We start from the raw sequence: 12,283 nt of genomic DNA, 5'->3' as shown, positions 1-12,283 counted from the left end.
CTTCTGGTTTACAGAACAGTTGAATCAAGATGGCGGAAGGTGTAGCGATGGTGTGAATTTTGAGGCATTGACATTGGAAATTTGGTACTGAAATGGTTGCTTCAAAAATAATTTAAGTAACATTTTTTGGGGGATTTCCGGAGATTAGGGAGGTTGTCCGGAGTCCCGGAGTTTGCATTGCATTTCCGGGTAAACTCCTGAAATTCCGGAGTAGTTGGCAGCTCTGCAATTGGCTGGCTACCAATTCAGACTGCCCCCTCCAAAACCTTCCGTAAATAAAATGAATGAATAGATAGATAGATTTGTGATCATTTTCACCATTTGCCAAAACAGTCCACCTATATGACCCTATTTTTCAATATTTTGAGAAACAAGTTGTCGTATCACTGATGAGTTGTCCTGTCAGTTGCAGTTTGGCAGGACAATTTAGCCAAATGTTTATTGCCACCTATAAAGACTAAAAAGACCACAATAGCAGAATGCCAATTACAAGTCCGTACTAGATTTAGGTCTTTTGCCGAGTAAACGTAGCTTATCGAGAAGCACCATCAATTTCGTCACACGCAGTTTCTGCGTGTGATGACAAGTAGACTTTTTGTGTTGTGATAACTACAACAGGGGCCTATGTCCGATTATTATTATTATTTCACTTTTATGTCATTACTTTATATTTTTGGGCTGCTTGGAGGGAGGTCTCGAAAACTCACTTTTTTTCTTGCTCTTTTGAGCGAAAACACGATCAAAAATTGCTACTCCTCCATTTTCTGTGCATGGATCAAAATTATATAGCATACTATACACATCAATCCATCAGCCCGATTTTGTTTTTCTGTGTGGGGACGCATTAATCACATTTATTAATTGTGTAAATTGAAATCGCTACTCCTACATTATAGATAGATGGAATAAAATGACTTCCGGAGCGAACTGGATTTTTTTGGGTTCGAGGCTGATATTTTCGTTAATTGTGTAATTAAAATTGTTCCTCCATTTGTTAATGGGTCAGAATGAAATTTAGTATTTTCTATAGATTAATACCTATCGATCCTCAGATTCTTCTTTTATATTTTTTGTCTGAGGGCTGATTAATTAATTATGGACTTATTGTTGCCAGTAGGAGCCGGTTTAGCCAGTAGAGGGAGCCGAGTGGTCATAGGTCATTCTGAACTTGTTATAGTAAAGTGTACTAAAATTCCATCGATAACTATTTCCCTTATCAAAATACACATCTGAAGCATGTTTTTTAGTTTTACACATCTGAAACATGTTTTTTAGTTTTACACATCTGAAACATGTTTTTTAGTTTTACACATTTGAAGCATGTTTTTTAGTTTTACACATCTGAAGCATGTTTTTTAGTTTTTAGTTCATTTAAATTAGGAAAAATGTTTTTAGACACATTCAAGCTTGCATCTTAAGGCACCACTGCATATTGTTTGATATACCCAGAGTGATTTAATTATGATAAAATAATAAGAGCACCCACAGGCTGGGTTTTGACTTTCTCGACTAAGCCTGCGGGGGAGCGTAATTTTATGTGCGAAGGCTGGTGCACACGTAACACGTTCTTGACATGTAGAATCAAATCATGTGTTATTTACCTTCCTGCCTATGTCTGGCCTCCCGAGGAGCCAATTTACAATCGCAAATGTTTGCATAAATCATGAGCGTGACCGACCGTACACCCGCCCTACCCCTCAAACCTCATTCCATCTTCAATCCCAGCCAACTTGGAGCGGCCCCCTGACAGGATCCAGATCTTCCTGCTGCTTAATTATCCGTCTGAATATGCAACACGCGGCACTGCGGCTTGTCCATGCTCCCTCGCCGTGGCGAATCGCACCCCCGGCACACCGACGATCAAACCCAACACCGCCCCTGCACCCCACCGCTATTACCTCAGCTGGCCAAATTCATTAACTCACTCATTTCGAGTCAAGAGCAACACATAGAGCTTTTTAAATCTGACTTTCGCACCATAATATTAGTAACACCTCTCAGTATATGACGCACCATTTATTCATTTTCTGTACCGCATATCCTCACAAGATTCACAGGGTGTGCTGGACCCTATCCCAATCAAATGGGGGCAGTATGCGGACAAACCATGAATTAGTTGCCAACCAATCATAGGGCTCATGGAGACAACAACCAATCAGTCATAACTTGAGACAATTTAGAGTGCTAGCCTAACATGCATGTTTTTGGGGATGTTGGAGGAAACCAGAGCACCTAGAGAAAACCCACGCAGGACTGGGAAGAAACTGCCAACTCCACACAGGGAGGCCGGGCTTGAACACTCGATCTCAGAACTGTGAGGCAGACGTGCGAACCCCTCCTCCTTATGATGTGCCACTGTTAACTACTAATTTGTAGTACTTTTAATTTGGCTGAAGTTGACAGTGATGGATATGATAGATAGAATGATGCCATGCATTTCCAAAGAATAGACAATAAATAAGAAGAAAAAGATATATCAATCACACTGGAGTAGAATTCTTAATCATGGCTGTCAACATTTGAAAGGAACGTAAAAGCTGAGAATCACAGTAATAGTCATTTTGTGTGGTGTCAATCCAAATGGATGAACAAATCATTTTCATTAATCTTGCGACGTTTTTTGTTTTGTCTTTTTGACATAATGTATGCCCACTGCTGCACTTATCAGATATCTGATTTGTCGTGTCCCCCCACCCCGATCCGTATGTGTGTTGTATATACGCAGGTGTGTAGGCTAAGTAAATATAGCGGGAAACAAAGAGTCTTATCGCTTCTGACGCACCGCAGACAACGATGCTAATCCCTACAGGTCTAGCTGTCGCCGTCTAGACGGTATGTGCAGCAAACCGCAGCCAATCAATACAACCAATGATCCATTGGACACACACGTGCACTTCCACAGAGTCCAGGAATGTGTACTTATTGTTAAGAGGAGAACAAAATGGTCAATTTGTTGGACTAAAGTGGAGTCTCATCACAAGTCCCGGGAGGTATGTTGATATTCTCGCAGGCTAATAAGAAGCCTGAACGCTGGCCGGCCGATTGGAAATCCATCCTCATTCATCCTGGTTATTACGTGGCTAGCATTAGCATGCAAAGCGCTGCCTGGTCATTACTGTTCAGATGGAACATTCGCCGGTTTTCGAGACGCTGCCAATTATTTCTGGAGACGGTTATTCTAACTTTGACCAAGCGCATCACTCTAAGCAGTACCATTTGCTCTATTTGCATATGATGCAAGCCATTCGACTCAAAGTTAGGCTGAGAGCTGATTCAGTCAAAGTTACGAAGCGTTACGATCCAATCCTAATATTTTCATCAAGGAAAAGAAATCACTCAATTTTCAACAATACATGCATGCTTCTAGGTACAAGAGTTTCAGGTTACGTAATTTTTTATATGCAAATGAGTGACTTGAGATACGAAAAATATCCAAGTTACGAAATCCCCCAAAAAGTAATTGCATTTCCTTATCCATTATTTTATTTTGAATTCCCCTTATTAAGCGATTAAAAACTGTACAAATGCAACGTGGCACATATTTTCACACACATGTAGGACACATGTAAAAGTCTAAAATGAATTACAAAGTGGATGGCTTTCGGCCCTGGTAGAACGGGCTCTTGCCGCCATGTGTAATCTATAACGGCCGCAAGATATTTCAGCGGCGCAGGGCACATTTTCATATGCTTTCCTTATAATTTTCTCTCATTTTTGTGTGTTTCCTCACATTTTTCCTCGCCAATTCCAAAGGGTTTAATTGGTAGTTGTGTGTGGACCGTGGAACGAATTAGAGAATTTACATATAAAGTACACCTCTACTTACGAAAATTTCAAGTTACAAAAAAGTCTTGGACCCTATTAATTTCGTAAGTAGAGGTACGACTGTCTTCGCGATACAATGTGATAGCATCCAGTTTCAATTGATTAATTATACTATAATATGATACTCCGCTCCATTTGCAGTACAACACCAATCCATTACGGTTCACTGGTTTTACAAATCAAACAGTAATCTATTAATTGTCTTATGTGACAGGAGGCACCGGAACCTCAGCAGAGCGTAACGTCGTTGTCTCTGGACGAGCATGAGCGGCGTATATCCCACTCTCTTTATGGCGCACTGGAGGATCTAGATGATAACCTGATGCCCCGACAAGGGATGATACCACGCACAGTTGGTAAGACCTTACAACTTTTACCACTAAATGAAGTTCAAGTCATTTCCAAACATTTTTTGGAGCATTTAACCATCGGACAAGGTCGTATTGTCTTACCACACAAGCGTTTTAAGATGAACTCTGACTTACTGTTTATTGTTTCACAATTTTACAAGCAAAAAGTCACTCACTGTTCTGTATCTTCGCAATTTGTACAACACGAGCAAGTTTGGCACGTCGCAAATCGCTGCTATAAAATGAAACGATGAAAAATCATTAGTAGAGAAAGTCAGCGAAAAATGTCACGGGCCAACCATTGTGTTTTTTCTTTCTCCCCTCGCGGCCGCTCAACCGCACAATATGTCAACTCAGCTTCATGCAAATTGCTCGTCACTTGACACCCAGTGAATGTAAACAACAACAAAAAAATCTTCAGCTGTGGATGACAGAAAGTGGTAATAGATGCTGTTCGCTCATGCTTGACAAACAAGCGAGAGGACAGCACGGGGACCGCTTGGTCCACTGTCGCCACGGCAACAGGTTTAGATGCCGCTAAAAAGGTGGAGCTTAAATGTACAGTGTGTCTTTACAAGTATAAAATTACCTGTGGGCTACTTTATACCTTCAAAGTAAAAGTCCACACATCTTAAAATGCATGCCGCGCCTTTCTGGCTTCACACTCCTTCAGCTCCAAAGACCTTTTTTTTCACACTTCAGACTGCAAGTAGTCAAAAAAAAAGGTTCCACAGCAGGCGTGAAAGGCCTGGACGTGAGATAAGGCCACCAAGACATTTTCTTATTCAAACAGGAAGGATTCCTTTTCCTCTCAAGACTGGAGCATTTGTTGCGAAAGAAAAAAGCCGCGAAAAGTTAAAAAGGAATTACAAAGTCAGTTTTTGTTCTTATTTGAGGTGGAAAAGCAGAATGTTGTCTCTTGGACACAAAAGTAGAGAGGCAAAGCTTAGCTTTAAATGGATTTTGCACATGTCTAAAAAAAAAAGTAATGCTTTACAATTTACAACAATTTAAAGCTGGAAATGTCTGATGGGTATTGCCAGTTTAACTGATGTTATTATTTAGTATTTTGGGTCATTTTACTTTCCAGCATGAAACGTTTTAACATTTTTACCTGGTCGTGATTCTACTTTGACTGACTCTGCGTTTCAAAATCAATAGAGTAATGACAAATGTATAAAATGTATACCTCGTCCTTCTTCATAATGCTAACAATGGCAGCACCTGAGAACACAATGAATAATATCAGTAGAGGAACAATAGCTGACATTTCAATGTAGGAAAAGGAGGCGTTGCAGGGGTGACACGATGCTCTGAATAGAGCCGTAAAAAGGTGAGAGTGACATCTCTTCATTGTGTTTTCCCTTTTTTTGCATAATTGGAAAAGGAGCTTGTTGAATACATTTTGGAGTAAATTTAAAACAGGCCATACAAGGGCACAGTACAGTGGTGCCTAGACTTAGGAGATGTATTTGTCCATGCTTATATCGCAAATAATTAGATCATTGGGTGGCATGGATCAGAAGTAGAGTTGTTGTTCCCCAATCCAGGGGTTGTGAGTTTGATTCCTCTTCTGGTGATCTTGTCCGGATATCCTTGAGCAAGATGCTCTTTATGGTGTGTCATCATTTGGTGAATTCCGATATTGCGTCAAAGCATTTTGAAAGTTGCGAAGGTGGGAAGGCGCTCCACAAGTATTAGCCCATTTATGGAACAATTTTCTCAACTTCTTGGAGCCGATTGTAAGTGGCAAACAAGGCAGTACGTTGTTTTTTTTTAAATTAGTAATTTCAACTTGAAAGTTGAACAGTGTGGAACATTACGATGAACGCGATGTACCTGCCGAAATACCGCGTATTTGACCTTTGCATAGGTGACTGGGAAAAACATGTAGTGGTTCCTACAACAGGAGGAATTTTAGAGCAAATGCTATGGGCGACATTACCAAGATTCACTTAAATTACGCTGCAAGTCATTTACGTTATAAATGACCCCGAATAATTTTAGCAGGTAGTGACTAACCCCCTCACTGAGACAAAAAAATGAACCGCATGCACAAGGCTTTCAGGTCCTAAATCCTCCACCCTTGATCCCCCTACACATCCAATTTGAAAGTGGAGATTAACCACCAAGTCTTGTGCTGTGTGTATCAGCGAGAGGTTTTTAGAGGGGGGGTGGGCTTTTTGGTGAGAGAGCATGCCGACTTATTTTCTTTTCCCGCCTTAGTCGGCGGGGAAGTTTCTATCTTCATTTGTGGCATTGGCGCAGCTTGAATTAATCACGCTGTTGTGACACTGGAATGCCGCTGTGCCCGATGACAAACTCTCTAAGCTGATTAGCCCTTTGCCTTGCCTTTACCCAGCGTCCCAATATGTTATTTGCTTTAAGAAGTCACCCTCAGGGTTTTTTGTTTGTCTTTTTTTTCCTGCTCTTTATCTTGGTGTTATTCTTGTGCAGTCTACTGTCTTTATCAGGAACAATTCTTTTCACAGTTCGGAGGGAATCTCATTTTAATTATACTCGATTGTGTTATTAGAATTAATCATATTGGAATGGGAAAGATTAGCATAATACATTTCTTGAATGGTTTTGTCAATAGAGTGAATTGTGTCCAAATTAGAACAGATCAAACAGGAATTGCTACAAATAAGTGTGATAAGGGGAGTGAATGGTCGTTATTGGTCTGACTCCTACCTAATATGGGTCCTTGGAGTCAATTTTAATTTATTATAATTAGCTTGGTTCGTCTCATAATTAGATTGCGTCGTGTTTTGTAATTTGAGTGAATCATAATTTGAGTCATCTCTAGTTTATCTTAATCACAGTGTATCATATTACGTCATAATTCCAGACCAAAGTATCCTAACGTAATTTCTATTGTAATTCAGAGAGAATCATAGCAGAATTGGAGTGAATAAACTTACATTTCAGTTGAATGAGTATATATTTTATGACCGGAGGAAATTCTATTTCATCGTAATATCACTGTATAACACTGTGCCAATGTTTTTTTGCTTATTGTAATTGGTAACTGGAAGGGGCTTGTGTAGCATAGCGCTTTATTTACATGCACTGTTTCAGCGCTCAAGCACTTTAACAGCTACCTTTAACCATTTACACAGCAGCCTGCTGCCTTACCTACTGGGATTAATTTAAGATTCAAGTGGGAGTCAGAATCATTCATTCATTCATTCATTTTCCGAACCACGCATCCTCGCAAGGTTTGTGGGGGTCACTCGTGCCTATCCCATCTGATAAATCTTGTAATCTTGGTGTTGCAGTCCAACAGCCTCAGGCAGGCTGTCTGTTTTGACAACAAGTCCTTTCTAAGCTTTGCTCAAAGTCGTTCTCTTCAAATCTTCGAGTACGGACTCTTGCTTGCCTGCCACCATGGCTCTCTGGGTTTTCACATGATCTTAAACAAGCAAATGGTTACTCTGGACATGAAGAAGTGCGCAACCAGTTGACTAGTCCAATTAGTTTTTAGAGTTCACTGAGGCTTCGCGGCAAAAATCATGTCATGTCCATTACGTGATGTCACGCTGTTGATGTTAAACTAAGTCTCATTTGCAGGCAACTACCAGCTTTCCCCAACCGTCAACATGCCACAAGATGACACCGTCATTATTGAGGATGATGGGCCGCCGCTTCTCCCTCCACACTTATCTGACCAATCATCGTCCAGCTCCCATGATGACACGGGGGGTAATAGTGGCTTCAACGTCGACATAACACCGTCTTGGACTCAAGAGGTCCCTGCTCCAAAGGACAGGTGGGAATCAGAGAGCCATGCAAATTAATCCCTCGATTATGGCGGTTAATGTAGATCAGCTATGGCCGCGATAAACGAAAAATCCTACTTTCCAAAAATCGCATTCAAACCTCTTTTCATAAAAAAATACAAAAATAAAAGTTTTTGTTTTACTTCAGTGCTGAGTCCTAGTAGCAAGCAGAGAACAGGGGAGTGGCTTCCGCTTGCGAGTTTCAGCGTGGATTTTCACATTTTTATGAATTTTTGAAAAACAAAATATATATATATTTTTTACTTCAGTGCTAAGTTCTAATAGCAAGCGGAAGAAAGGGGAGTGGCTTCACCTTGCGAGTTTCAGCGTGGATTTTCACATTTGTATGAACTTACAAAAAAAATTAACAAAAAAAATTGCGATGTAGTGAAGCCGCGATAGTTGAAGCCGGGATATTCGAGGGATTACTGTATATTGCTCATCTAAATTTGGTAGGCTTGATCACAATTTTCTTGTTTGCAGTGTGTCAAATTAAAGGTTGTATTTTTGGTTACTTAATAGGATTTTCAATTTCCTAATCTTTTAAATTAAAAACCTTTAATTTATTAGAATTTTTTGTGCCTTTTATAAATCAAATATCTCTCTGGGTTGTCTGTAAATTTAGCTCCCAGAGTCCAGAAGACAGCCACGCCGCTGACGCCACCTTTCACCGGGAAGGTTTTGGCCGACAGAGCATGTCGGAGAAGCGCATCAAGCAGTTTGGGGATGCCTCCCAGATGGAAATCATCAAGACGCGCAAATCCAAGAGCATGGACTTAGGTAGCTATTTCTCTTATAACACAACTATTTGAAAAGGTAATGAAAATAGGACTGAGTGTTGAATAGACATTTATTTTACATTAATTACATGTCTGCAAACAGAGTTAGGTTATAAAAACAGTCAGTGTTGAGAACCTTCCCAGCTGGGAACTATATTTAACAACCTTTCCAACTTTTTGTTTGTTTTTGTTTTTATTTATGGTGAATAGTGAATAGGTTATGTTCTATGAATTTGTAACATCAAATATTGCATTGGAATGAAGGTACATCTTGTCAATACGCTAGGTGCTAGTAAACATGAATTTTAAAATGTCATTTCATACTTGAAAAATGACAGTACTACCTTCAAAAGGTTGGTTTCTTGTGAATAGGATCAGAGTTGCCCAATTTTGTACTAAAAAATGGCAATTTTAAGTATAGTTGTGGAAAAAAATCAGTTTGCCAAATGTGGGCTTTGATCTGGTGTTTCACCAGAATTGCACATTTTGCCATCTAGTGTGTGTCTTCACAGCACAATCCAAATTGTGAGCCATTACAACCCAGCCAAAACATTTCTAACACATCTCACGTCATCTTCAACGGCTTGGCTATGAGTCTGCTGTTTGCTTCATGTTTTTTTCTCCTTAAAACTTCTTTTGAAATGCTCGCCCTGCTCTTCCTCCTACACTTTTTCGTCATCATTCCCAATGACAAACCCATCCATCCTTCCATCCTTGTCCTTCATCTCAGCTGCTTCTTTGGCATGGCATGACATGACTCCCATCCTTAACGTTTGTGATGTTTGCTGTACCAGAATGTTGCATGAGGAATGTGACGGATACTAACTAAAGCCCCAAATATTTTGCCCCTCCCCGTCTTCCGCTTCCTTTAACAGTAGCCGACGAGATTAACCTCAGCCTGCGGCACGACGCCGGCACAGGTAAGGGTTAGTAGCTAGTAGTAGTGCAACAAGTAAAAGTAGCCTCAAAGAAAGACCTTCCCAACTTCTGAATATTGACCTGAAATATTGATGTTTCGGAAATCAGCTTTTATTCTGAAAGATTATTAGTGCCAGAAACAGACAAACCCTTTATCTTGTGCCCAATCTTGACATAAAGAATATTGTTTAAAACAATTGAAAATGCACATTTCATTTATTAGATTTGTAATAGTGAGGAAAAATGGAAATAAAAGCCAGTATTGCTATGTGGTCAATCTATGGACAGGCATTTTCCAAATGCCACAACTTTTTGGGCCAGTTAAATGTAAGTATCCAGATTTTCTGTCCTTCATTCTGACAGCAGTTTCACCAATCTTCCCAGACTCTTGTGTTTATGAGAGTGATATGAATTGTCACAAAATGGCTACAATCTTAGTGGTGTCATTTTTTTTGTGTTCAAACATTAATTTCTTCATCAATGGGTTTAAGTAACTCTCCATTTCCCTATTTTAATACATTACCCTGTATTTCAAATGGTCATTTACAGTGGTACCAAGAACTGTATTATCCATTATATTCATCGATAAATAATTACGTTTTTGGATTGGAAAATTTATATGGCATAAAAAACGATGTAGGGATATTTCAAAAGTGAAACTAGGCATATTAAAATAAAGCAGTCCTTCTCAAATAGTGGAGCATGCCCCCATAGGCAGGGGGGGTTTAAAGCGATACACGTGAGCTTGTAACTTAAAAAAAAAAAAAAAAAAATGCCGGACCAGAATAAAGTGTCATTTCATATTCACTTGGTGGATAGCAGTGGTGCACTCACTGTCAGAGTTCGTTCGGGGAGTTAAGCAGAGGTGTAGTAAGAATTTTAGCAAAAGACTATTTTCAGTTGGAGGGGCTGCGGAACTTTTAATTCTTCCCCATGGGGGCAACAGAAATGCTTGATGTGTCAAAACAACAAAGCAGGTGCAAACCCTTGTCATTCTGTTTATTCGAATAGCTGTAGCGTCTACTTATTAATTGGGAACCAAAATTGGCAATGTAAGCTTACCCAGCTTGAACCTTATAAACAGATCTTTAGTAATGAGAAAATCTTTTTACTGTAGTCATTTGCATCTTGTTACTTTTTGAATCTCTGGAAACAAGTGGCAACTTGTGGGCTCAAGACAACTCGAAATGACCCAAAGAAATCCTATTGTTGAACATCTAGATTTAGGACTAGGCTATAAAAAGCTGTCTCTGAGATTTGTTAGTTTCCACTGCGAGGAACATGGGTGTGAAATGGAAGAACACAAAGACAATTCTTGTTCATTCGAAAACTATGTGAAGGCCAAGTCCAAGCATAGTAAGAATGGTTAAAGACCAGCAAACAGTGAAGAACTACAGCATGATCTCTCTGCAGATGGTAACTGTGCACCATTCTACAATTCAGCAGACTTTTCACATAAAGAAGCTGTAAAGGAGAGTAATGTGGAAAGGCTTTTTCTGGACAGATGTTGCAGACAGAGCTGGTTAAGGACTGCAAAAGCACATTAGAGCAAGCCAGCTCCCTATTCGAATAAGGTACTATGGACTGATAGGACAAATATCGAGTCCTATAGGGATTACAAAGGGTGTTAAGCATTGTGACACAACATTCCAAGAACAGTACAGTCAGCGGGCACATCTACACAGTCTGAGACCTTACGCGATAGCCTTATTTTCTCCCATTTTAAAGTTTTATTACATATACTTTGCAATGTTTTTCTTCATTCTAATTTGGCAATCTCGTTAGCAACAGTCTAACCTTTTGTCTGATCAAATGATTTAAATATAATTGAGTGGTTGAATGGTAGAAAATAGGTCAAATTAAGTTGATAATCCAACCCCCTGCAATGATTGAAAATGGAAAAAAATGAAAACCGCCCACACTCACACACACACATATGTATGTATGTGTGTGTGTATATATATATATATATATATACATATATGTATATGTATATACATATATATACATATATATATATATATACACACACATATATACACATACATATATATATATACATACACACATATATATATACACATATATATATATATATATATATATATATATATATATATATATATATATATATATACAGTCTATATACCTACACTGTTAAAATTGAATTTGCTTCTTCACAACCAATTTAGTTTGAACGCGTTCATCAATTATCATTGTGGCGGAGAACGAAGCTTATTGATTTAGTTTTTTCTCTCTCCTGCTTGTTGAGCACACAATCGCTCATGTTCTGTTTTGAGGTCACCGTTAAAGACGATAAATTTCATCTTTTTTTTTCATTAGCCGAGGAGCTTGGCTGGCTAATTACGCCATCCCTGTGCTCCGTCCTCGTTTAAGGTGGCGTGTTGACAGCAAGTAATCTATCACTGTCAAGTCCAGACACTTTTCGAAGACCTAACGGCTGCCGGGTCGCTCGCTAATTATTGTTGCTCACATTAGCGCTCGACAATACTAGCCCGCCTTTTCCGTGAGCGAGATGTTAAAGGGTGTAAGACCATTAAATCTACGCAACATCTGGAAAATCCAGAAATGCGGACATTGTTATCCAAAATGCACCGACGCAGTGGCA

General features: G+C 39.4%; 1 protein-coding gene across 8 annotated transcripts in view; it reads left to right on the top strand.

Moving 5' to 3' along the window:
* pard3ab (par-3 family cell polarity regulator alpha, b) overlaps positions 1-12,283 on the top strand; it is a 115,610-nt gene that overhangs the window by 72,611 nt on the left and 30,716 nt on the right. For 7 of the 8 annotated variants that reach the window (XR_013304145.1, XR_013304146.1, XR_013304147.1 and 4 more), the window contains 4 exons: positions 4,040-4,181; positions 7,749-7,947; positions 8,583-8,737; positions 9,612-9,656. Coding sequence is in view for 5 of the 8 variants with exons in the window: in XM_077614727.1 (XP_077470853.1) it covers positions 4,040-4,181; positions 7,749-7,947; positions 8,583-8,737; positions 9,612-9,656 (541 nt within the window). In the remaining 3 variants the exon portion in view is untranslated. The remainder of the gene's footprint in view (positions 1-4,039; positions 4,182-7,748; positions 7,948-8,582; positions 8,738-9,611; positions 9,657-12,283) is intronic. The other variant, XM_077614726.1, reaches the window with a different exon arrangement.

The sequence above is a fragment of the Stigmatopora argus genome, chromosome 12, assembly GCF_051989625.1.
Source record: "Stigmatopora argus isolate UIUO_Sarg chromosome 12, RoL_Sarg_1.0, whole genome shotgun sequence".
In the NCBI taxonomy this organism is placed as follows: Eukaryota; Metazoa; Chordata; class Actinopteri; order Syngnathiformes; family Syngnathidae; genus Stigmatopora; species Stigmatopora argus.
Note: the sequence above shows the minus strand (reverse complement) of the source record. Positions and strands in the feature narration are given on the sequence as shown.